Genomic DNA, 26,360 nt, shown 5'->3' with positions numbered 1-26,360 from the left:
ATTTGGCAGATGCTTTTTTTTTACCAAGAGTGACTCACCGGCAAAACAATTTTACTCTTTCACACACTGATGGGAGTAGTCATTTCGTAATTTATCAACTATATTTTATTACAGAAAATATAGTTGATATTGGATATTAAAAAAACATGTCTGTAGACATATGGGAATGAATATGGGACGTGTATTTTACATCTCAACTATACAATTAAGGACACAAATCTGATTTCAAATAAAAACTGTTGTGTAGTTTTCTGTTCTCTAAAAAGACGCGACTAGAAATGAGAACGTTATAAAGATAATGTTTGTGTTCTAGCGACACGCAGAGGTCAATATTGAGAATACAGATTTATTAAATTAACTTGTCAACCCTGAATGTCTTTTTCATTTGGAAATACTGATATAATGATTAATAAAAGATGAATAACGTTTTACTTCACACTGAAGGGATTATTTATTGGTGAATCCCTTCTGAAACTGTGTGCTTGGATAATCTGACATATATGAGCAGGAATTCCATTTTCCCTTATAACAGTTTAATAGATTACATTTAATCATGTGATACACATGCATAGAAAACAAAACTGGCTCAGAACAGTTTAAAGAGAACCCATTAAGAGAGTGGTGCAATATTCTTAAAGATAATCTTACAAAACATCAGAGTAGTTTTAATGGCAGGAACTAGCATTGTAAATGTGTTTTTTTTATATTTAATAACTGTAATTTTTATATTCAATTACTACTTGTATATTAACTTGCCTCAGTTTTTATACAAATACATTATACATTTTAAACAATTTTCCGGAGGAGACCTCCTGAGGGATCAATAAAGTTCTACCTATAGTCAAGCCACTGTAAAGGGAAGAATTGTATTTTTTATTCAATCTTTTCAACTGAAAATGTGGCGTCAATACAGGTGTAGAACATCGGAAATATGTTCACTATCTTTTGTTATTCTTGTAGTTTTGCATTGAGTTGTTGCGTAGAATAAATGTTGAATGTTAAGGGTGCTGAGACAAAAGAACAAGAACAAATACATGCCAATGAATACATTCAGAAGGGCCAGAAATGAATGAAGAAAATAAGTTAAGCTTATAAAACTTCGTAGTAATCAACTTGTGTTATTGGTTGGCAAGATCATGTAAAAAAATAAATAAAAGCCATGGTCATACATAGAAAATACTAGACGCTGGTGAAACACTATCCATTGAAGGACGTCGGTAGCAAAAGGAATACAACAGCGCCATCTACAGACAGATTTGATACAAAACATTTTCTCAACACGTAAAATGTTTACATTGTTTAATGACTGTTAACACTGGTTTATAAAAGACTGTTTTAGACACAGCTTTATAAATCACGCAAAAGATTTTCTCTAAAAAACAAAAGAAAAATAACAAAACTCACAATTAAATGTTAAAAATGTGATAATAGAGTATCACAAAACTTCCATTTTTTTGTAAAAAATGAAAACAGAGTGGATCAGTTGTGTGTAAAAGCAGCCGGCTCCTTCTAGATTTATATTTTTATTGTTCTTTTTCAATTGCACTTTAGCCTCAGTTAGGGACAGAGGGAGAAGGGACAAAGTTCACAAGGCACATGTAAGGAGGAGGGGGTGAAGAGGAGGAAGGTTAAAAAAAAAGAAAATTGACCACTGAAAGCAAAACAGCAGGTGGAGAGCTAAACCAGGCGGCACATGGCGGAGAAACTAAAGAAAGGAAAAATGAAAGATTCACCCATCTCACTCTGAAGGACTATAAATATAGATTGGGGGCCCAGCGTTGCCCGTCTGGTTATCTTTTAAGAGTGTGATCTGTTTGTTTGCCAGGCGGTCAGTAGCAGGTAAGTCATCGGAGTAATGGAGGGGGAGAGCAGGGCTAGGGCCACTGTGATGAGGCCCAGTCGGCTCACTGCCCTTCAGGAGCAGCTGATCTGGGCCCTGCTGGAGTCCGGCCTGTCCCAGGATGTCCTGGTGCAGGCCCTGGGCGAGCTCGAGCAGGACCGGGCCAAAGGCAGCGCAGAGAGGGGAGAGAAGGTGGACGGGGAGAGTTCTGAGGAGGGAGAAATGGATTTTCCGCCACCTATATTCCGAGATGTGGAAAAGCTTCCGCCAGAAGAGGCAGCCAAGCTGAGGGCTGAAGTGGATCGGCTCCTGCAGTAAGTATATCCCTCTTCCTCGCTGGCTCCGAGGAAACAGATGAATAACTATCTTGTGGCTAAAATTTAACAAGGACCTGACCTCTGAACTCTTTAGTTCTGCTTCTGCATCCTGGAAAAAAAGGGAGGCAGAATGTTCTCTCGAGTTTACCCGTCGCCTTTCTAGCCTGATCCTTCATTCTCAAACACTTCCAAAGCCTGGTTCCCTTTCTTTTTATGAACTCCTTACTGCTTCTTCTGCAATCAGCCGTCTCTCTCTCTGGAATCTAACTTCTGCTGCGAATTTAAAGAGGGTTCCTCCTTTGCTAGTTACTAATTACCCACGCTCATCATTATTCTGTGGCCATTTCTTAATAAATAAGCGACATGCAGGTGAAGATTAATAGAGCTGGGCTGGTCCTGTAACACCATGTTGACTTAAAACGTATACTTCTCCACGTTCAATACAACGTTTTTGGTTTCATCTGGCTGATAACATTTTGATGTTATAAAAAAAGAATATGGCGTATGTCTTCAAACATCATTGGGGTTTTTCCAGAAACACTCACATTATAAAGCATTTTCTGTCCTGTTTTGTTTAAATACAAACAGAATTCAGTCTTTTTCCCCCCATGTTGGACTTTGCTTCCTCTTATCTACAAGAGTCAATATGCGTCTCTACTACCCCCCAGAAGAAATATGCTCACGCTAGCATTTGTGCAAGCTAGGCAGGAGGAAGAATTTAGCCAAAATAATAGAAATGTAAACAGCAGAGAAGTGGCAATGGGTTTGTTTAATGACAAAGTTCATATTTCTGTGTCTTTTAGTCATTTATCAAAGCGAAAACAAGTATTATTAAATCGTTTTTTGGACAACCGCTGTGTCTAGCGGTGTTTCTAAGTGTTCTAGACAATGTATTTTTTAGATTTTTTTCAACATTTTTGTTGTGATCAATTTAAGCCCCTCAATAATATAGATGGAGTGTTGACAATAACACTTTCAATCCGGGGGGTCCAGAAAAGTACAGAATGACTGTATGTATCAGTAAAAATAGAGGTGGCCAGTAACACTGAATAGATTCAATCAATAAAACCAGATCCCTAAATTGACTAATTAAGAAAACGTTTAGCTAGGTCAGTCTTATATAGCCTAGAAACATTAAAGAAATTGTTCCAAAATAAATGGTCAGTCTCTCTTACGTGAAAATGGTCACTGAAGCCCATTCTCTCTACTAAAACACTTAACTTCAACAAATTATAGGAGAATATCAAGTAATAAAAATCAACAAAAAGGTCCCAAATAATGACAATAGGAATCACTTTTTGAAGACATGTAGACAGTCTTAAAGTAAAGAACATTTGGTGTAAAAATGGTTTGTTTAGATATCACTGTATCATTGTCTTAAAAGAGACATTTAGGACTATTTTATTCAACTTCATTTCATTCTGACACCATTTTTCATCCGTTATGTTATTGTATACATAAAATCATTTATTGGCACCACTCGTGTTCCTGTCCCTTTTTTTCTTGTTACACCTAGAAAAGAAGTAACGAACTTAAAATGAAATAATGAAATGTTTGAAGATTTAAATCAGGTAACTGGATAAAACCCTAGGTCATTTAAATCTGGTGTACACCGTGCAGAAGATCATGTGTCTAAAATCACAACCACATTCCTACACGACTGAAAAAAAGGAATAAAATTGGTTTTAATATTATGTTCCTGCAGTGAGGACCCGTGGCACGTGGCTAAAATGGTGAAAAGCTATATGCAGCAGCACAACCTCCCTCAGAGGGAAGTGGTAGAGTCCACAGGTCTGAACCAGTCGCACCTCTCCCAGCACCTCAACAAAGGGACCCCCATGAAGAACCAGAAGAGAGCCGCTCTATACACCTGGTACGTGAAGAAGCGGTGCGAGATCAGCCAACGTGAGTAGAACACCACTTATCTACCGTGTGTGTTAATCATGTGTAAGAAGTACTTTCTGTTGGCTCAGAATTCACAAATGCCAAACATGGCCTTGCCTCCATGGATGACTCTGGAGAGGAGGTCAGGAAAGGACGAAGAAACAGATTCAAATGGGGTCCAGCATCTCTGCAGATTCTGTTCCACGCCTATGAACGTCAGAAGAACCCCAGCAAAGAGGAAAGAGAGGGGCTTGTGGACGAGTGCAACAGGTGTCCACCCAAATGTCTCTTATCAGTTCCAGCTTAGTTCATGCATGACACACTGGTCTACTCCACCAGGGCAGAGTGCCTGCAGAGAGGGGTCTCACCTTCACAGCTCGCAGGTCTGGGGTCCAACCTGGTCACAGAGGTTCGGGTCTACAACTGGTTCGCCAATCGCCGCAAAGAAGAAGCCTTTCGCCACAAACTGGCACTTGATACACCTTACATCAACAACCCTGTGTCTTCCTCTCACCCCACGCTTCCATCCAGTCCTGAGCTGGGTGAGGACTTCAACCCACAGACCAGGTGGTGAAGATCCAAAATGACCACCTTTTGTTTGTCCAGGTGTCAAATATAGCCATCACATCTCATGTGAACCTCTGACCACTGTGAGGGGTGGTGGAGGGGAGAGAGCGGGCCGCCTGGTGACCAGTCCCATCCAGCTGGAGCCCAGCCACACACTCCTGGAGACACACCATCCCAAATCGGTAAAAAGACAACAGATCACTTAAAGCGACTGCATAAGATCAAGTATATCCATTTCTGGATATTTCCAGTGTTGACACAGACACTAGAATCCACATGCATGCATTTAATTTTTAAAACAGAAGTAAGACTCTTATCGGGTCTGCTAAAAATGTTTCCCCAGTTACTATCGAAAAGTAATCTAAGTACTCACTTAGAAAAGTAATTGAGTTTATTTACTAAAAACTTGATTTTGAAAGTAACAAAGTAAGATTTCAAGTCACTTTTAACAGCAAGTGCCAGCATTATTCCCTATCGCCACAAAACAACAACTGAGTTTATTAACACTCACTATATTGGGACAACATCAACAGTGTATATAAAGTTTAATATAAAAATAGTCTTTCAAAAAGAAATACATTTTTAAAAAAGTGCCTCACTAGGATATTAAGGAAATATTGTATCACAACACAAATACTGGTAAATAAACCATAAGATTTCAAATAACTTAAATACTTGTTTTTGAATAAAAAAAATATACAGTTTTTCTTCACTTCACTCCACATATATACATACTTTTTTTTAATGTCTCAGCATGTTTTACTATTTAAATTACATGGGGGAAAAAAACTTTTTCATGCAATATTTCATAGCTACTGGACGAAGAATACATTATTTACTTTTAGAGGTTACAATTTTGTGCACAAGTTAACCAGGTTCAATATTGTATAAAAAATATATCTGTAAATTGTTATAGGTTGAATTTTGGAAAAAGCACCAAGTGTAGTACTGTCATAGGGAGGTTAGGAAAGTGACATAAATACTAATCTTGAAATAGTGACCAGGCGGGTCAAGAGCACCATTAAAATACTGTAACAACTTACTTTTAAATTAACTTAAATAAATAAAAATGATTTATACATCATGAGTCTTGACCAGAAACCAACACTTTACTAATCTACTGTACATCTTGCTGTGTTGTTAATATCAAGCTGGTGTTCCAGGTGTCCAGTGGTGGCCCACTGCCTCCTGTAAGCACTCTGACCTCCTTACACAGTCTGTCCTCCTCGCCTGCCTCCTCACAAGGCCTCATCATGGCCTCTCTGCCCAGCGTGATGAGCCTCGGAGAGTCCTCGCTTTTCATCGGTAATCCTTTCTATTCCTCTCCGATTACCAACCAACAGAAAGTAAAGCTGTGTTTTCATTTCTTAAGGTTTGAGTTCGACACAATCTCAGTCGGTACCCGTCATCAACAACATGGGTGCTAGCTTCACCACTCTGCAGCCAATCTCCTTCCAGCAGCAGCTGCACGCCTCCAGCCAGCAGCCTCTTTCCCAGCAGCTCCACAGTCACATGAGTGCCAGTCCCTTCATGGCCACCATGGCTCAGCTGCCGTCCCACAGTAAGATGACACAAACACACGGAAAAAAAGATTTTCTAAAAAATGTTGAAAAATGATTAAAGCTTTTGACCATTTTCAGAGGTTGTTAAGCCAAATAAGGAGAACATATTAACTCACCTCTTTCATATTCTAGTGTACAAGTCTGAGTCTCCTCAGTACCATCCGTCCAGTCTCTTGTCTCAAGCTATGATCATCGCGGACAGCAGCAGCCTCGGGACGCTGACCAGCCTCACCTCAGTCAGACAGGTACTTGCTGATGATTGACAACAAAAGCATTCACACATTGAATGTAAAATATTAATAGTAACATTTTAGGGATATTTTGAGTCAAGCTTTAGTAATAAAACTGCAGTTTTCTAGCATAATCTTCAAATCAACCATTGTTAATCAAATATATGATGAAATCACGTAGTCTTAGAACAGCTTTTCTTTTTTGGAGCTCTCTAGATCAACAAAGTAAGACAGAGGGCCCTTGATCCGCTGACAGTTTAGCTTGCTTGTCCAGTTCTTGGTTCGAGTAAATCATGAAATAAAGCATCGTCAATTAAGTCACTGTAGCATTCCTTGACCTGGTAAGTCTTACTAGTCTGGAGATTAATTAGCGCCAATCACAAGGCTGACCAAGTTGGAAATATTAAATATTATTTTTAATTATTATTATATAATAATAATATAATATATATATTATTAAATGAAAAGGCATTCTCAAAACTGACTAACAAAGCAAACATGTTCATTTAATTGTACAAAATAAACCTGACTTGTTGAATTATTTTTTCTGGGTAAAAATTATGTTTTTTTTTATTGTTGCATAGATACTTACCACAGATCCAGAGGAACAAGAAGAGTCATTGCATCTTCAGCCCACATCCGTATCAGGTGAGAAAACATTCACTTAGTTCAATGATAAATGTTTACCTGAAATTTCTTAATAATTACTAAAATGATCATGATTAGGAAATGATTGCACATGAATGTATAGATATTCTCTAAAATAAGCAACAGGCATAACCAACAACGTGGTCAAGAAAAATGGCAGTTAGCTTGTTATACATTACATTATCACTCCTTTAGTTATGCTAGGTTATCTGCATGATAGCTTCACACTCCACTAATAAAGGCTTTTGTATTTTTTTAATTCCAAAATGACTTGCACAACTTACTTTAAAAAGTGTTTGCCAATATGAATGGGATGAAAGATGTTTATTTTGTAACTTGCTGCCAACATGCAGTTATTAGGCAGAAAATCAAAAGCTTCAAGACAATAAAAAAAAAAAACCCTGACTGAAACTATACAAAATGATTAGTTATCAGTAGGTGTCAAATTTTATTGAACATACACATGACCAAATGTTTTTTGTTGTGGATGTCACTGACTTTGAACCTTCTCAGTAGCTTCTGCTCAGAGTCCAGAGTTGTATTCAGCGTCAGAGGCTGCAGAAAGTCACCGATCTCATCTGCTCTCACCTTCGCCCAACGACATCAGCACCTACATTCCTGCATAGATGCTGTCAGGAACTACAGACCAGGTGGACTTTGTATCAATACCATGTTTGAGGAACAATCCAGGACGGACACATTGAATTCATGGTCTAGAACTACAGAGGTTTCTATCACTATTTAGATTGACATGAACAAGAATTTGATTTGTGAAAATGAATTCAAAGAATCAAATTAATACATTTGATGTTTTTTGAATTAAAATATATTTTGTTTTTTCTTACAAAGTGTATTTTTGGATGACACAATGTATTTAACTTTTGGAAACAACTGGACAGAAAGAAAATATAAGATGTTATGATATTTTCTTGAAAAACATGAAAATCAAAATTTAAACTTGTACAATCTCCATGACAATACATGATTTATGTAAAACCTTTTGTTTCTGAAAGTCAACAATTAAATTTAGTAGTTACTTCACAATAAGGTTATAGTTACAAAAGTTCTGTTTTCTGTCGCTTTTTCTTCCTTCGTACGACTTTATCGTTATCCTGCTTAGAGTCGACACCATTGCTGTGAGAGTCTTTTAACTTCTTGTCCTGTTCTTGACTAACATGTATTTCCTCTTCTGCCTTGGGAACTTTCTTTTTTTTCTTTTTCTTCTTTTTCTTCACTACTTTTGTGTCAACAGGACCTTCTGTTGGAGGAGTGTGCTGTTCAGGTAATGCAGGCACAAGATCTTTGAATGACACAGCTGCTTCTCTGAACCTCTGTTCCATCTCGCTGTCACTGTCACTGCAGAAGAGTAGCAGTTAGTACCTGAACACACCATTGATATTATTATTATTATACTATTGAGGAGATAATTACCTGGAGCTGGGTACAGGACGGCGGCGGACGGGAGGTGGAGGATCTTCAGTTTCCTGCGTTGGCATCGATGTAGAGAACAAGCGAAACACTGAAGTAGAAAGTATTAAGTTAAAGATCAACTCCATATTTTTTTAATATGGAAGCTAAGGTAATAGAAATCTCAAAGAGCTCTTGAAAGGACTAATACGTTTAATTTACCTTCATCCTCATCACCGTCATCAGTTTTGTTCGGTTTCACATCAGCAAACGGCAACTCTGAAATTTGGCTGACAGTTCATACTTGCAGTTAATACGAACAGATCATGTGGAAATACATTTTGATCATTAGATACATTTACTAACTTGTCAAGGAAGTGGCTGAGCTTTTTGGCAACATGTGATTGAAATCCCTGGCTGACCTGCAGCTGATTTCCATCGTGATCGTGAGTTGATACGACAAGTCTTGAGCAAAATAAAACAGAGATGAGATTTTTTTTTTTTTTTTTTTTGAAAAGAAAGAACAGTTGTAGTTAGCTAATTATACTTGTTTAACAAGATCTAAATAGTCCAAGAGTTCAGAAAAAAAAAAACTTAACAGATAAAGCATTACAACTTATCAAACAAATATCTTCAGAATCATACCAAAGTTTTTCTATAACTTTTCAATGAATTGCAATTTAGAAAGATCCTTCATTAAGTAGCCATTTATAATATTGTCACCTGAATTCATTTTAAGCTTATTAACTTTATGTAGTAGATCTCCTACAAACTACTATCATTAGCAAAATTTTACTTTCTACCAGGACATACTGTGAGGGTCTAATGAATGACTTACCGTTTGGACTCTTGTACTTTTTCAACATCTGAAACAACAAAGTAAATAAATAAAACCTTAAAGTTGGTTGAACAAAAAAAAAAGAAGCCCACATATAATCAGTTATAATCACGATTAGTCGAACAATACGATTAAGACTAAAAGTCTCTGCAAGATGTCCCTCATCTTGACAATGTTTTGAAGTTATTCCTTGAAGTTCCCCCTGAAATACCGACAAACAAGAGGTTATGAGAGCCAAGTCTATTATGACGTAATAATCAACTTCACTCCTCCAGCTGTAAACACTCCCTGCTTCGTTTAGACGAGTCGCTTGGAGGTGGAGACCTCCGGGATAGATGACGCGCAGTGACTAACCTTGATGCTTCACCAGTGGGTGGGGCTTAAGCACATTTTCTAACGTAACCATTTCAATGAAGAGAGTTTTGTACAAACAGACACATATGGATGAGTACAATAGAGTCCAACATCTATTTAAGAGGCACTTAAATCAACACATTATTTGACTTTAAGGATACATGAAAGTTTCAGGATTAAGCTGCAGAAAAAATACTGTCTATGTAGGCTGTACATGGATACGGGAAGATGTAAAAAGTAATCCATTCATTTGTATACAAGATTGATAATGACGCGTTATCCCTAAAATATGAAAAACATAGAACACCCTGTCAAATCTAAATTACCTTGCACAATACATGCTGATCTCACACAACTATTAACGTCCTACCCTATTTAATATATCTACGAAACTCAAAAATTGTTATTTGTCATTCATTTTAGAACGTTAAACTAGGTGAAGTCGACCAGTACACGACACTTAATGATACTTAATTTGAGTTTACCTTCTTCAGTAATACATTAGCTCAAGTGGCAAATTTAAGCTACACCTTTAAATGTCTAGTTTGACACTAGACTAGTCTGGGTATTAACAGAACCTTTCGTCTTGTCCATCGGAGTCTCCCAAACGGCTTCCCTGCATAGTTTTAACAATTCGTCGTCGCTGCTTGAGTCTACAGCCATCTCTGAAGCAGCCATCATGAAACACGTGCTCGCTGTTTGGAGCAGAGACTTCTGGGAAGTGTAGTCCAGTACAGAAGAACGGAACTACAAGACGATTCAAAACGTTCATCGGTTTTATTTACCACTTTTTACACTTTACAGAAACTCAAGAGTTGTACAAAATAACATAATTACAAATCAAATGACTTGGAAACATCAAAGTCGTATTGTGCAATAAAACTTGTATTTCGCTTTGCAGGACAGAAAGTTGAATTATGTGATTTGGGAAAGACGTATGAAAGTGATTTAAAAACGAGGATGAGTGATAATCCCTGATTTCATGAAATCATGCTTGAAATGTTCTTGAAGTGTTTGTTTATTAAATTATATTAATCGGACCCGAGTCCGCTGATGAAAAGCACTCTTAGTGACAGCAGGTATAAAATGACTCAGTGGTTTAGATCAAATCGATCGTGCAAAACAAAATGGTGAAATTTTCCAAACACATAATTTGAAAGTAGTTTTCTTCTTACTCAACACAACATTTCTCCCGAATACAAAAGGTGTTTGCTTTAAGATGACTAAGATTGGTTATTGATCACACGGCAAATGTCAGTCAATATTTTCAAGAGTGTTTCATTTTCTCATTTCACACACTTGAACACACACAAAGTAAATGAGAATGATCTGCATTGTTCATTTCACACATAATCTTCAATTACACAGAAAACAGAGGTACAGAATCATCTTTTACAGATTGTTTTTTTAACTCCTGTGACCAAAATGTGGAAAAACGATCATTTAATTGATTCCAATAAACATAGACAACATACCACCACTATCACCAGTCAAGTAAAATATGTGTAATTGGTGCTAAAAAAAATCTGAATTTATCCCCACCATTTTGTAAAGTTTGTTAAGTGAGGTAAATCAGTTCTGCAACTTTTTAAGTATAACTCAACTGAAATGTGCCACTCCCAACTGCTACATCATCAGAACCTAACAATACTGAAAATACCTAAATAATGCTTGTCATTCCAAGAAGGGAAACAATTGTCACACCAAAATAAGGTAGTTGAAGTGAAGCAGAATATACAAAACTATGTATTCGGATCACAGTCTCTGAGCACAGCCATAAAGTCTGCGACTGTCGGTGTCCCTTCCCAGCAGAGACGGCAAATATCATAAGGCAAAAAAATCAACTTAATAAAATGAATTAACCCAAGACTGTGTAATCCTTTGATTTGTAAAGTCGACCTAAGAGCTGATGAATGGATCCATGGTTTCAAATGAAGGCAGATGTGGTTTTCATGTCTGGCAGAGATATCTACGAAGTTGTGAGAATCTCTCCTGAGGTGAAATGGATGAATTTGGTCCCTGAAGGCATCACAGACCCCCATTATAGGCGTAGTCTGCTTTGTTGTGCATGATGAGCTTGTTGTCCACAAAGTAGAAACTGTCTGATCTGGTCTCATAAGGATGGTCCACCATTTGACAAACTGTTGATCAAAACCAGAAGGCAGAGTGTTTAACATCAAGACTAGCTTTTGTTCATCACTTGAGTGGGCAGAGACACTTACTGAGGTCTTCTGGAAGCTGTGGGAACTCATAAATGTGTTCACATGTGTTCCGGCTGTTTGGGATGCAAAAGCCAAAGTCGAAGTCGAAGTTCTTGAGCAGACGACCCTGGAAGTAGTGTCTCTCAATCATACGAAAGCTGTTGATGGGCCTCTCACCCACCGTGAACTCCACACTGAGGGAAACAAGCAAGAAAGAAATGTAGTGTCAGCGTTTGACATGTGGAAGAAACTAGTCTGCAAGGTCGGTAGCAACAGATCTCTGCAGGAGCCACTATTTATTGATACTTTGTGTAATGCAATTGTCAAAAAAGGGTTTTAGGCATTCCATGTTTTCTTTTCTTTCCGTTTGTCAGAGTCATTAACACTATATGCTTTGCATTTTTTATTAGAGTGTATACAAATGTAGCATCAAGGAATCATTAGACATTATGACCCTCTCAGTGTCATTTTTCATAGATCAAACTTGTCACTGCACATGCAGCCTAGTTAAGTGCTGTAAAACCAACTGAACATGCTAAAGCAAACAGTGTCAGTGCAGTCACAATCAACTGGTTGAAGAGGCTTTTTTTCAATGCCTAGTTTTATCTACTTACGTGGCACCAACTGTCCTTAATTTCAGGAATGCTGGTGTAAATTGATATCTGACAAATCGTCCTGCGCTGATATCCACATCCCCACTCCCATCCTCAGAGTCCAGAGGACCTGAAAAGTCATATATAGAAGTGTAAGTACTCTCAATTAGGTTTTCTTAAGCTGGATATTCAAACGTGTCACTTGAAAAACAGAATTTAGTGATTCACAGTTGTTAAACTTGGTTAGCTAATTATTCACATTCTCCTTTTGGCTCTGACAATATCTTACAACATGCCTATATTTGTGCTTTAAGTGAAATAATATTCAAGTTCAGTGCTTCAACTTTCCATAAAGTCCTACAAAATTAATACATATTTGTTTGAAAAATGTTACATCCACTTAGATTATTTTATTTGGTCCGCAAGAGTCTAAAGGCATTAATTCAATACTAGTTTAGTGTTACGCAAAAGATAAATCACCTACAAAAAAAGTTGAAATAATGATCATAAATAATGACTTTAGAAACATAAATGTTGAACAAGCTGCTTTCTAGAAAGTGATTATGAACAAGAGAGATTATGAAAGTCAATAATTAATCAGGAAAATATTGATAGGGGGGTGGAGGGATGCAAGTGCCTCCTACAAAGTGTGTGTTATAGTAAAGACAAAGGTTTTTATTCGGACAGTATATGATTTGCAACTGTGAATGCAGTATCATTAAAAGCCATATTAAAATAACAAAACAAAAAAAACAGGTAGAAGTTACAGCCTACCGAGCTAACCAAGCAACAAGCCGGCAATCAGATCTTTTTTTTTAACTCTCACCAGATAGTGTTGATTGATCGCTGGCTCACTGGCATCATTAACCCATCTGAGAATTTTAAAAGCTGTGTGAGGATCAAGTCCATCAACAGGGGTTACCCTCTTTATGCTTGGGTACTTTAATGCGCTACTGTATCTCCGGCCACACTTACGCTTGTGTATATACATAATATAAACTTCTCTTACCCGTGTTGGGAGGTTTAGCGATCTCAAAAAGCACGGATCCCGTCTCAAGATCTCTGATTTTGAAGCGTGTGAAGTCGATGTTGTATATGTTGTCCTCTGGTTTGCAAAGATAGTCTGAAATGTAAATTTTAAAGAATGTTATTAAAAGAAAATGTATGTTTGTTAGGCAATCATTTGACGTCATTTCTCCGGCTTGGAGGAGCAACACAACAGCACATGCTTCTAAATAATGTGTGCATAAGAGAGAGAGGAAGTGATGCCATTGTTTTCTGCTCCAGAAAGAAAACAAGAAAAAACAATGGGAGGCTTGAGGGGGAGGCAGCCACAAGGATCTAATGACAGTTCCCATGACTCAAACTTGCTGTGAGCAGAAAGCTAGATTTGGACAGAACATCAGTCCTAAGTCAGAGGTGTCCAGTTCACACCTTTAACTTGTTGTTTTTACATTTAACACACATGGAAATGCTCTTCTTTTACCTTAAGTTGTTTTAATATTACCGCCTAAATGTTTCCATTACACATTGTTGATTCAACAGAATAGGAATACTTCTTCTTAAGATGCAAATAATTATTCACTTTTGTTACATTTGACTAATTTGAAATAGATATATTAAGTAACCTATAATGAATGCACTTCAGGTTTATTTATTTTAATTGATTTCAATGGCAGCTTCTTAACCGAATCATTCATCAATATTGGTCTGATGTTGGATTTATTTTCCTATTCTGTACTATTTTTAATGTGTTATGTGTTCGTGCTCTAGATGGTGGGTGCTGGGGAGTGTTAAAGGGACTCGGGAGACCAGGATGACTGAGTCAGCGTCTCTGGGTGCAGGAAGACATGAAGAAAATATATAAATTAGTTTAAAACACACGCAGTTTAAAATGATCGTAGGAATAAACATGAGCTAGTGGACCAGCAGAGAACACATAGCAACAGTTAGCATTGAATTAAACGTGTGATGTTCAGGTTAATGCCATCCATTCCACTCGTTGGGTCTGCAGTCCATGTACCTTCTGTGACGACCCGGAGCCCGAGCACATGATCCGGGGTGATGTCTGCGCCCAGCTGCCGGAGCTCATCCTCGGTGACCACAGGCCACTTCTCAGGCTGGTTGCGCCTCGACTTCAGCTTCTTCAACATCCCACCGCCGCTCTTGCGGTCCCGGTGGCTCGTCTCCGAACCCGGGTCCACCTCCCCGGATCCTTTGCTGACAGTCGGCGAAGCTTTGTTTCGTGAGCCGTTCATTTCTGACGCCGGGGGCCGCAATAATTGTTCCCAATTACTGCGGAGACGGCTTGACAAACTGTGGGGGCAATTTCAAGATGGCGTAATACGTGTACAGAGGACGGGAACCTAGCGATGTGATTGGCTGACGGTGGCTGAGGTTGTCATGGTTACCCTAGTGGCGTGAAAGATTTTTTTTTTTGAATCTGTCTTTGTTTTTATTTCAGATGTCAGTTTGTAGCATCGTTTGAATTATTATAAAATCTGAGAATAAATATAAATAATTATGTTATATTATATTTGATTAAATTGTGTTTTTATCACCGTAAAATGATATGATATCAAATATAAATAGAGCACAATACTTTTAACACTGAAAATATCCAAAACTTGAATATGTTCATGCAATATATTTACAATTTAAGTCTTAACTTACTGCAGTAAAGGTTTAGGTATAACTTTATTGATCCCTCAGGAGGTCTCCTTAGTGAAATTGTTTAAATTGTGTAAATTAAAACCAACTCGCTAACACCAATATAAAATATGGTTGGAGAAAGTTGTTATCTTATCAGAACTATATTTTAATATTCTTATCGTGCAGTAGGGCTACGAAAAACATTTATCATTAACAATACTCTTTCGTCAGAAATGTTTTAGGTTATTCTGTTAAGTTAAAAGTATCCCGCAGTATAAAAAGTATACATAGTAATGGTTATTTAAATTTACATTTTAACGTAACGCACCACTGTAGTGGTAGTGTTGTTCATTTCGTGTATAACAAGTGAAAAACATTTGAGATATTTCTCCAGTAGATGGCAGTAGCATCCACCGCCTTTATTGACAGCCACAGAAGAAGAGTGAGCGACCATGGTGAGGCTGAAATCGAGGTAAACTGAGTGACATGATATCAGTTTTATATGTTTTGTTTACGCATAAACTTTTCTTTCGTGTACAGATATCTTCTGTGTGAAGTAAACGTGTCCGATCAGACCAGTTTACTACGGCTTGATGACCGAGCAATTTCAGCGGCCGTGAAAAATGCTGTTGCCCGCATACATGGAGACTATGGAGCGGCGTTATGCAGCATCAGATTCCAAGGTAATACATTTTTTAATATTCAAATCTGAGCTAAGAATTCTGATCGATAAGTACATCTAAATTCCTCTAGGCTGCGAAGTTGAAGAGTAATTGTACAGTGATGAATTTTAAGACTAGTGTTTTAATCATTAATTATTATTCATTGACATGTCTTTCTTTGTCAGACTTAACAGGGGTAGTGGAAATATTAACCCATTTTAAAATATATATAGATATATATAGATATATATCTATATATATCTATATATATATTTAAGATAAAATGCAAAGTAAATGTATCCTTCACATTCTGAGTTATACCATGTATTAAGTGTATGTCTCTGTTTTGTTACAGTAAAATATCTTAACACCCACACTGGCATAGTCTTCCTGCGTTTCCCTAAAAGCCACTACAAACTCTTGTGGTCTGCATTACCTTTCATCACCGCCATTGAAACCCGCTGGCAGAAGATTGAATGTTTCCTCAACTGTCTCTATGTAGGAGGTAAGAAATAAGGCTTATCAAATTAACTAATTTGTGAAGTAACTAGCTGGATACATTGATAATAGTCCTGTTTTTTTCTTATCCTAATAAATAAAAAAGGTGAATAAAAAGTATTACCTACCAATGTCAGTAATTCAGTATTGACATTCAAGATTACAAAATATAAAACTCATTTAAATGTGTATATGTAACAAAATACATAATAAATGATAGAACTGTATCACCTGAGCAACTTTCATTTGTTTGTATTTTAACTGTTGTTCTGTGAAGCATTTTCTTGAAATAACTTATCTATTTATATTTTTACAGGAACCATCAGAACATGCCAGAGGTTTTTGATACGTTACAATGCCAATCAGCTTCGTCGTATGTTGCCAAAATGTAAAAATGAAGGTAAGGTATCACACTTATTTCTGAGTTGATAGAGATTAAGAATTTTTCATAATTCAGCAATAAGAGCAGCACTTGTATTGTGAATAAACGTTATTGTGACTTTGATTAATTCCAGTTTTTTGTCCTTTTAATGCAGAAGAAAAACAACAGGTTCGCGAAGCCATTTTAAACTGCACCTTGACCAAAGGAAAAGACACATTTGAAGATTTATCCCTCAGTGAAGAGGAAGATAAATGAGTTTCCAACTCAATGAAAGGTTTCCATAATAATTGTGTGAGACTTGTGCCATGATCTATATTTTTAATTACAAGAATTTTGGATAAAGGTTATACAGTACTTTTGTTTATTTATACTATAACTTCTGGTCCTGTGTTTTTGATTCTTCTTTTCTTGCACCTGTAAATAAATGGTTTCATTAAAGCACGTTTTTTTGGTCTTTATTATACGCACAGAATGCTAGAACGAAACATGCTATACAAACTAGCAGTAATTATAAGTAAGTAAGTTATTATTATTTCTAAAGAATCTTTCTAGACTAGGGTCACAACGCGCTTTAACAATCAAAAACAATACACAGAACAATTAACTCCTAGATCAGATTTATACTCCCAACAGGAAAGTCTCACAATATTTGCACATGTCTATAGACTCTGTAAGGAAACCAGAATTCCCATACGAAACTCACACAAGCATGTGAGCAACATACAAAGGCTCTGATCAGGGCCATGTTTCAGTTCTTGTTCTTCTAGATCTCAGTGCTTAAGTTGACACTGTTGACCAACAAATCCTTCTACAGAGGCTAGAAAACCCTATAGGCATATGTGGAACTGCTCTAAACTGGTTTAAATCTTACCTGTCGGATAGAACGCACTATGTACATGTCAACCACCTCTCATCGACACACACTAAGGTCAGCTATGGTGTCCCACAAGGTTCTGTTCTTGGTCCAATCCTATTCACAATCTATATGCTCCCACTAGGGGACTTGATCAGAAGACACCTTATAAACGTTCACTGTTATGCTGATGACACCCAACTCTACTTGTCAATGAAGCCAGATGAAAGAAATCGGCTACACAACTACAGTCCTGTATTACACATATCAACAGCTACACAACTATAGCCCTGTATTACAGATATCAAGTCCTGGATGACCAAAAACTTCCTCTTACTGAACTTGGAAAAAACTGTGGTTCTACTAGTCTCAGACTATCATTAACTAATGATCTAGCTTTTTTTTAAACTCTTCAGCTCATTCAAAACTCTGTAGCTCGTGTCCTGATTAAGACTAAGAGGCGCGAACACATTTCCCTGTGCTGTCCTCTTTACATTGGCTTCCTGTAGAATTTAGAATACAAATCCTTCCCTTAACCTATAAAGCCTTACATGGTCTAGCACCAACATACATTACAGATCTAATCCAAACTTATCAACCCTCTAGGATCTTACGATCCTTAAACTCAGATCTATAAGTTATACCATAAATCTCTAAATGTAGATTTGGAGCTAGGGCTTCAGTTTTCAAGCCCCCTTTGCTAAGTAATAAGACCCTTGAAATAAAATTGAATTGAAAACAAGTACAGCTGACCTAAACACTTTTGGGGATACTTCATCTTCGGATATATTTGTATATTATAATTTATAAATACACATCTGTTAACAGTTGGTGTCCTATTTAAATATATTGGTCTCTTTCATCAGGAGTTGACATAACAAGTCTGCGTCAATCATGGGGTGGAATGCCTGATCAAATCCGTCATCACTGTTAATATATTTTACCCACTAAAAATAATGCCAAACTTTGAATGTTATTTGATGACCATTCTTTGAAATTAGTTCATAAACCCACTTCAACATCCACCTTCAGAGCTGCTGCTGATCCAGGATCTCTTTGATGCTAAACCAAGATGTTTATCGAAGGATTGCCTAATAAAGATATAACAAAACCGAGGCATCTGAAGAGCTTTACTTGTAAAACACTTCATATCCCATGATTCCTTGCGACAACTGCCAAAACAATTCTGCAGGCGATACAAGAAGCATCCGGGTCCCTCAGCTCTGTGTCTGGCGACCTGTCGCCATTACTGCGAGCTTGTATCACTCGGCTTCTCTTTCGCTCGAATTTGAAACTGTGACCGACTTTCTTGGTCGTCGTAAACATTTGACTCCTGTTTGGAGTAAACTGTTTCCCTTATTCGAGAATAGGCGTTCCATTTTGGGGTCTTGGCCCCGCGTGGCGAGCCTTCGTCCTCTCTCCTGTCGCGCGACGTTACTTGAGACGCAGAAACAGTGTCTCTTTTTTTCTTGGCTTTGTTTTGTTGTCAAGATGTCGCCGTGATGGGGTCTCCGTGTTTGATAGAAATGAATCAGGGCCTTGGCCGCCTGACCCGAACCCGCTGCGACTCGCTCCTTTTTTCGGTTGTGTTTCTCGTCGACGCCGACGAACTCGGCGTCTCTCCGCCTGGATCCCGGCCTCAGAACCATTCACTGCACGGACACAGACATGGAGAAGAACCCCAACAACAGTACCAACTCCAAGGTTCCGCCTCGTTCCAGCTCTACGGGTCCAGCACCAGGAGATTCTAAACCCAAAACAGGTGAGAAACCATTTGACACTTCAGTGGGAGCGTGTGGCCTCCCGAGGCCTAGCGGTAGCGCAGCTTGTTTATCTTTAATTGTGACGTCCATGTTAAAATAGTTGAGCCTTCTAAAGTTATACATGTTTTTATCTACACCATATAAATGTTATGTTCAGACGTGTGGCGTCAACGACACGTATAATAAACCTTTTTACCTATATTTACCAAATTTGGGAAGTTGCTAACTCTAAATATATACCACTTAAGTTTCCCTTTAAGTTTCATTTTTTTTAAATGTAGCTCTTGGTTATTGGATATCTAATTTGGTTAAAAAGGTAAGTGGCTTTACAATCTAATTGTACAACATTATAAAGTTTTCATTATTTCGTTGACTGAAATATTATCTCCATGCAAATCCACCAAACATGACTGCACTGCATAAACTGACGCCTCACACACTCAAATATTGACTTGCACATATTTGTCTGGGATCAATCAAAACCTAAATCCAAAATGCATTCATAACAAGTAACCGATATAAAAACATCTTATTTATGGAGTTTACTCGAATAGTCTTAAGTAAGGTAAGGTAAGTAAAGTACTACTATCATGACCATCTATTTTTAAACTACCACTCATTTTTAAAAATGCCAGACTACCTAAAGGTTTTTGTAAATAATCCTCAATTTCTAATGTTAATTCTTCAAAGGATCAGACAAAGTATTTTTAATACACACCTCAATGTGCTTTTTGTGTGACATATTGATATATTTGTCTACATATTTGGACTCATGAGCTTCCTTTTTTGTCAACAGAAAGTAAAAATAATGGGGGTTCAAAACGCTACAATCGCAAGCGCGAACCCACCCTTCCTAAATCAGACAGTCACCCTGGCCCCCGTCGCACCAATTCACAGAAAAGCAAGAGTTTTGACAAGAGACCCCCTCAGAGAGGTGGGGGGAGGCAGTATGGTGTTGCAGGTGGAGGACGACGCGAGGAGGTTTGTATTTGAGTGTGAAGCATTACGCTGTGTCCAGTTACTCAGGGTGGCATTCCAATACATTTTTGCTTTTCCAGGTAGCCGAGACACGCCGGGCAGAGTTTAGCCCGGCTCAATTTGCTGGACCGAAAAAAGTAAGCTTGAACCACCTGTTGAACTTCACTTTTGAACCAAGGGGAGGTAATGGTCCCGTTGGGGACGGAGGGTACTCCTGTTGGGGACGCCGGAACAAATGGGGCCACAAGCATAAGCCTTTCAACAAAGAGCTTTTTCTGCAGGCTAAGTAAGTTCTTGAGATATCAAACTGTGAGAGTAAAATGGTTTCTACATATTGATGGTGAACTTTTGTGTGGTTTAGTTGCCAGTTCCTGGTGAGTGACGAACAGGACTATAAGGCACACTTCACTGATCCAGACACTCTAGTGAACTGGGACTGTGTCAAACAAGTGGTGAGATTCCTCTCTTGTTTAACTTGTTCTTCTATTCTATTGGTTTATAACTATACTTGTTTATTAATTATGATGATGCTTGACTTACAGAGAATCTACAGTCATGAGGTGCCATCTTGCCCCATCTGCCTCTACCCCCCTGTTGCTGCCCGCATCACCCGTTGTGGACACATCTTCTGCTGGTCGTGCATGCTGCACTATCTCACTATGTCAGATAAGTCTTTCTCGAAGTGTCCTATCTGCTACGAGGAGGTGGACACTGCCGACCTGAAGAGGTACCCCAAATAAAACCAAAGATTACTTAATTTAACCGCATAACATGTTTTAATATTTCACCATAATGTTCTCAGTGTGGTAGCAATGGAGACTAAGCAGTATGTCGTTGGTGATGTGATCACAATGCGCCTAATGCGACGAGAGAAGGGCGCCTTAGTGGCGCTGCCATGCTCTCAGTGGGTGAAGGTAGAAGAGCCTGTTTGCTTTGGAGGTATGAATGTCTTAAGCTTTATTTCAAAGTTTATTTTTATTTTCAATAATAATCTTAAAAATCTCTCTTCTCTCTTCTTTTTTTTTTTTTTTTTTTAAGATGCTAGTTTGAGTCCCTACTCCAAGTTGCTGCTGACGTCTCCATCACAGGAACTGGACTTGCTGGAGGAGGACAAGGGTGTTTTGCTGGCTCAGCTGACTCAGGAGGAGGATGCTCAAGGATGCTTCATCCAAAGCGCGCTTTGTCATTTGCAGGTAACTAATAATAGTGAGGTTCTTGTGTTATTTGTTTGCCTGGTAGAGGACTGATTTGTCATTGTTATATTGAGATTCAATCTAAGTAAAAAAAATATTCTTATCAACAGTCCCTAATTTCACCTTAGGTTTTTTTTTGTTGTTGTATGTATAAGATTCCTTTTCTAATTTGTTTTTCGTCTCTTTGTTCCACAAAGTTGACATTTACTGATAATGTTTACCAGGCATCAAATCATGTATATTAAACCATTATCCATGATTCGAATGTTTTGTTTTGAAATGTCTTTGTGGCATTCTGCTGTTTTTTTTTTTTTAATCTAATATTTTCTTAATTATAAAAAACTATTTCAATAAAGTTCTACCTATCTACCTACTTATATTGTCATACCATGTTTTGTTGCAGTTACTGTTAACATCATTACTACTTTGATCCTCAGGAACAAGAGGAAATGCTGTTGAGGCAACAGAATCTAAATGCAGATAGCTTGGATATGTCCTCCCTGACTCTGGAAGAGCCCACTTTTGCTGAGGAGGAGGAGGTGGTCACTCGCATCAGCACTGCCAAGGTTAGCATTGGAATCAGTTCACAGACAAACAATGCATGCATTTTATTAAGTGGTTGATGTTTGATATCTGCTGGCTGTTTTCCATTTTCCTACTCAGCCTGTGATGCAGTATTCTTCTGCGTTCGATGATGAGGTAGAAGAGGTCCTAGTAGAAGCTTTGGAAGAGCAGGGTGGAGTTCCGGAAGAGGTTTTGGAAAGTGTGGAGGAGGAGCTTACCGAAGCTGTGAATGATGCAGCCACACAAGTCCAGCCAGAGATGACTAGATGTCAGGCAGAAGCACCCCACTCTTCTTCCAGTGTGGTGCATGGACCCAACTACTACTTCTACCAAGGTACTTACACTGGTTTATTGGTATGCTTTATTGACACTAGTGCCCCCAGTTTGAATCGAATTCTTAAAATTTTGGAATAGTTTGAAGAAAATAGTTGTTCTTTTCATTACTGTATATAGTTCAGGAAATTTAAAAGCACTGCCGGAAAACCTTTATTGCTCTTTCCTTTTTAGCTGAGGACTGCCAACAGATGTTCCTTCACCCAGTGAATATTCGCTGTCTCCTGAGAGAGTACAGCTCGCTGGAGGCCAGTCCAGACACAATCACAGCTACTGTGGTGGAGATAGTGGGACACACCGTCACTGAGGTGAGGGTCATTAGGGTCAAAGTAATTAATGTTTTGTTATTAAAAAATAATTAATATTGTTTTATTTTGGATTTTGATATATTAAAGTTGGCAAAGACTGGGATTCTGATCACGGGTCACAATTTCTGCTGGGATATTTTCCCTGGAGAAAAAGTGGTTACTTTTATTTTCTTTTTTTTTATAATTGAATTGAATTTAAATTTAAAATTTGTACAGTAGCATGCTACATAACAATTATAAAATGTGCTGAATTTCCATGTTATATGCATTATCTGCAGTGTTGACAAGCTTGACATATATTGTAATTTGATAAAACCGTGTCTGTGTGTTTAGCAGTAATTTAGTTTAACATGGATAAACGCTGGATAAAAAACTCAACAACTTCATTGATTGACAAAAATGATCTTCTGCACTTATAGGAAGTGTGTTTTTAGGTGTGAGAACGGATCATGTTTTCGTTTTCCCTGTATACTGCTTCTAATGCTCGTTGGAATACGTTTTTCTTGCACAGTTGGCAGCAGCAGCTAAGTTCCGCCAAACTTTAAGTTATGCAAACATGAACGTTACTTTGCAGGTTTTTCAAAAGAAAAAAATCAACAATTGATGAGCTATTTCAACAATACGTTAGTTGGGTTAGGTCCTCCTCTGATGGAAGACGCATGTACAGCTTTTCTAAAGTAAATGCAATATTCTACCACGTTTACAACAATTTGTTCTTTCAAAACAGTTAGTTGAAGGCTTTGCCAAGTCTTAAATCCATTTTTTTGCCTGTTTTAAATTTAGCTTTATACTGAATATGGCTTAATCTGTAGCTAAATATAACTATAAAAATATGTTTGTATCCTTGTTTAGCTAATAGGCGTGTGACTTGTAGATTCCAAAACGGAAAAGAACAATTGATGCCCCCAACACTTATCAGGCTTGTCATGTTTTCTTCAGGAGATCCGCCGCAGACATCGTTACCTTGCACATCTGCCTCTCACATGTGAGTTCAGCATTTGCGAATTGGCCCTGCAGCCACCAACCTTGTCCAAGGAGACCCTGGACACCTTTGCTGGTATGAAACTTGAATACTTTTCTCATCATGTGAATGGACTTTGACTTTTTAAAATTAATTTCAAAGATGAGCTGGAGAAGAGAAGGCGCTTGAGGCAGAAGAAGGCCAGAGATGAGAAACGCAGAGAAAGGAGAATTGAGATTGAAGAGAATAAGAAGCAGGGGAGATGTAAGTACATTCTGAAACGGTTAAGGACATGACATTTCTACTGACACATGTTGATTGATTAGCTAGTATGTCTTAATGATGAGCAGAAATGGAGGACATGCTCTTGGTTGTTCTTTTTTTTTTTTTGGTCATACTTTAATAGTCCGTTAGTTATTAAAAACCTGTTATCCATCCAAATGGACATGCTATGATGTAATTGATTTTCTTTTTTTTTTTTCAGATCCAGAGGTACATATTGGACTTGAGAATCTCCAGAATTTCCCAGCGTTCGGGCCTCCACCTTATAACAGTAGCTACCAAAACCAACCTGACTTCAGCTTTGCTCCTGCCTCACCACTCAGCATTAGCCCCACTTCAGGTAGGAACAGAATTGGAGCATATAACATAATTGTACTCTTCCTTTTCTCAGCGTTGTACTTCTGTCGTTTCAGATGTGATGACGTTTCCGAGCCTGAATGGTCAAGGTCAGTCACCAGTTTTCGGCAGTGTAGAGGAGGACTCTCACTGCATGTCTTTTGCAAAGGTGTGTGGAACCATTTGGTCAACATGTTTGTTTTTTTTAGATTAAAATTGATGATGTAATGTGCCAATGTGATGTTATTGTTTCGTGTAGATGTTAAAAGACGGGAAGGCCAGAGGTGATGTTGGGCCCTGGAGCAATCCAAAGAAAGGTAATGCATACTTGGGGAGTTGTTTATTTTAAATTACACTTGAAATCTAAGAAAAATTGCTTTCATTATCTTTAGAATATATTATATTTACAGTGAAGTTGCTCCAGCTTCATGTATTGTATTACATTTCCTGAAGAACCAGTTTATTTTACTATTGGCTATGGATCAGTGTTGCCACCTGTGGACTTCCCCCTCTGAGTTTTCTCTCTCTTTGCAGATAAACTGCTGGCTCCTCCAGCTGCAGACAGTGACGGAGAAAGTGACGGGTCAGACCGAGCCCCAGTGCCCAACTTTCAGAACTCATTCAGCCAGGCTTTTGAAAAGGCCCTCCTAGAGCTGGACTCTGTTCCGCCATCTTCCCCGCCACACGTAGTTGTCCCAGGTTTGACACCATTTTGTCTTCTCACAATAATGAATTCTTGTTTTTAAGTAATATTGTATCATATTTTTCTGTTTTTCAGAAGAGAAAAGTGGAAAGAAGAAAAAGAAGAAGCAGAAACTTCTCTTCAGCACTTCCATGGTTCACACAAAATAGACAACACTGAATCAGAATCAGAAATCCTTTATTTGAAGTTCAACTGACCACATTGTTTCTTTAATTAAAGCTACCTAAGTTTCATCTTTGTCATCCATGGTGTAGGACAGGGTTTTAATGTTAAGCCTCAACTCAATTTTGACACCATCACCCATTAAATGACTGGATATCTGAGTTTTGCCTTCTCCGTATACACACCTGGCAGTTTCATGCTGTGCTTAACCATCTTGTTCTTAAATGACGTATGTATAACACATGAGTCGCATGGATACTTTAATAGGGTGTTTTCTATGAGAGGAGCAGTCGACCAGCTGCAGGTACGCTGCACCTGTTAAAGGTTATCCATGATACACTGAGTTCATATTAACTTTACACATCCTTTTCAGTATTGATCGACATGTTAACGAAAACATCTCCCGGTTCTCAAGGCCATGGAACGTTTATCAAAATACAATCTCATAATTAATGAAGGGAAGTGGAGACGGTATTTGTTTTGTACAATTCAAACCTCCACTTTATTCTACCCGGTAAAACCATGAATATGCACTTTTTCTCCTCCGATTTCTTTTCTCATATAGAGAGAAAGATTGTTAAGTCGCTTTACCATCCTGTCAAACTCAGTGTTGCACCAGTGTGAAATTGGAAAGTCACTGAAGAGTAAATATCTTTGAAAATTCTAGGAAACAATCGGTGGTTACTTTTATTTTTGTTTAACGTTTGCTTTTCAACAGATTAATAGGCTAGTGAATATTCCTAGTCTTCAAAAACAATAAAATATGCACAATCAATGAGTTGACTTTTTCTTTTTGCACAGCAAACAATCTGCATATGATTGTGTGTATGTTTGTTCACATTCACACAGTTAATTTATTATCACAGACAAGGTGTCTTGTAATATTAGAATAATACCTTTTGTCTTTCATATTTTTGAACCGAGCAAGGTGGGGAAAAGTCTTCTAAAGTGTCTCAAGTTTTGTTTACAAGGCATTGTGTTCAAAAACCTAAATTAAGGAATTATTTTCTGATTATATAAATAAATTTAAATATTTATTATTCCCTCTGGAGATCTTCGGGAAATTGGGTAAAACCAATTAGTCTACAACCACATAAAAGATAATTTGTGTTTTTACAGTTAAAACAAGCAATTGAGGTCGAGGGAAGTTTTTTTCAAGTTATTTTCCTCCAATGTGTTAAGCTAGCCACCAGGGGTAGAACATGGACGGAAGTTTCAATGGTTCAACTCAAAATTGAACTCACTGCTCTTCCAATCGTACATGAAGTATTCTTTGATTGTCGATTTAA

The 26,360-nt window shown here is 37.9% G+C and overlaps 5 protein-coding genes across 8 annotated transcripts; 3 read left to right on the top strand and 2 right to left on the bottom strand.

Moving 5' to 3' along the window:
- The first annotated feature begins 1,545 nt into the window (after positions 1–1,545).
- hnf1a (HNF1 homeobox a) lies at positions 1,546–7,777 on the top strand. 2 transcript variants are annotated; one of them, XM_087797267.1, is made up of 10 exons: positions 1,546–2,154; positions 3,863–4,062; positions 4,131–4,311; positions 4,381–4,583; positions 4,648–4,790; positions 5,760–5,913; positions 5,981–6,169; positions 6,303–6,415; positions 6,985–7,048; positions 7,565–7,777. In XM_087797267.1, the coding sequence occupies exons 1-10, from the start codon at positions 1,856–1,858 to the stop codon at positions 7,672–7,674; spliced, it is 1,656 nt and encodes a 551-aa protein (XP_087653393.1). In that variant the 5' UTR covers positions 1,546–1,855; the 3' UTR covers positions 7,675–7,777. The 2 variants fall into 2 exon arrangements, with proteins under 2 accessions (XP_087653393.1, XP_087653385.1); XM_087797259.1 differs by having other exon boundaries at positions 7,562–7,777.
- Positions 7,778–7,847: 70 nt separating this feature from the next.
- c1h12orf43 (chromosome 1 C12orf43 homolog) lies at positions 7,848–10,350 on the bottom strand. 3 transcript variants are annotated; one of them, XM_087797282.1, is made up of 6 exons: positions 10,226–10,350; positions 9,294–9,321; positions 8,822–8,920; positions 8,678–8,745; positions 8,480–8,567; positions 7,848–8,404 (listed from the first exon to the last, which is right to left on the bottom strand). In XM_087797282.1, exons 1-6 carry the CDS (start codon positions 10,326–10,328, stop codon positions 8,104–8,106), a joined length of 687 nt encoding a protein of 228 aa, XP_087653408.1. In that variant the 5' UTR covers positions 10,329–10,350; the 3' UTR covers positions 7,848–8,103. The 3 variants fall into 3 exon arrangements, with proteins under 3 accessions (XP_087653408.1, XP_087653417.1, XP_087653425.1); XM_087797291.1 differs by having other exon boundaries at positions 8,678–8,734; positions 10,226–10,337; XM_087797299.1 differs by lacking the exon at positions 10,226–10,350 and adding an exon at positions 10,133–10,217 and having other exon boundaries at positions 8,678–8,734.
- Positions 10,351–10,407: 57 nt separating this feature from the next.
- unc119b (unc-119 lipid binding chaperone B) lies at positions 10,408–14,810 on the bottom strand. The gene is made up of 5 exons (XM_087807513.1): positions 14,465–14,810; positions 13,451–13,564; positions 12,463–12,571; positions 11,870–12,042; positions 10,408–11,788 (listed from the first exon to the last, which is right to left on the bottom strand). The coding sequence occupies exons 1-5, from the start codon at positions 14,697–14,699 to the stop codon at positions 11,676–11,678; spliced, it is 744 nt and encodes a 247-aa protein (XP_087663639.1). The 5' UTR covers positions 14,700–14,810; the 3' UTR covers positions 10,408–11,675.
- Positions 14,811–15,514: 704 nt separating this feature from the next.
- On the top strand, positions 15,515–17,060 carry pop5 (POP5 homolog, ribonuclease P/MRP subunit). Its single transcript, XM_087807394.1, has 5 exons — positions 15,515–15,565; positions 15,634–15,776; positions 16,111–16,260; positions 16,570–16,653; positions 16,790–17,060. Exons 1-5 carry the CDS (start codon positions 15,546–15,548, stop codon positions 16,888–16,890), a joined length of 498 nt encoding a protein of 165 aa, XP_087663520.1. The 5' UTR covers positions 15,515–15,545; the 3' UTR covers positions 16,891–17,060.
- Positions 17,061–18,702: 1,642 nt separating this feature from the next.
- rnf10 (ring finger protein 10) lies at positions 18,703–25,846 on the top strand. The gene is made up of 17 exons (XM_087797247.1): positions 18,703–19,250; positions 20,048–20,232; positions 20,310–20,515; positions 20,591–20,681; positions 20,772–20,956; positions 21,032–21,168; positions 21,268–21,422; positions 21,860–21,988; positions 22,086–22,320; positions 22,494–22,627; positions 23,567–23,684; positions 23,751–23,852; positions 24,073–24,210; positions 24,284–24,375; positions 24,466–24,523; positions 24,741–24,905; positions 24,985–25,846. The coding sequence occupies exons 1-17, from the start codon at positions 19,157–19,159 to the stop codon at positions 25,056–25,058; spliced, it is 2,298 nt and encodes a 765-aa protein (XP_087653373.1). The 5' UTR covers positions 18,703–19,156; the 3' UTR covers positions 25,059–25,846.
- Positions 25,847–26,360: the final 514 nt, after the last annotated feature.

This window comes from Callionymus lyra, chromosome 1 (genome assembly GCF_982586985.1).
Source record: "Callionymus lyra chromosome 1, fCalLyr1.hap1.1, whole genome shotgun sequence".
Lineage (NCBI taxonomy): Eukaryota > Metazoa > Chordata > Actinopteri > Syngnathiformes > Callionymidae > Callionymus > Callionymus lyra.
This window is presented reverse-complemented; position numbering and strand designations above follow the sequence as displayed.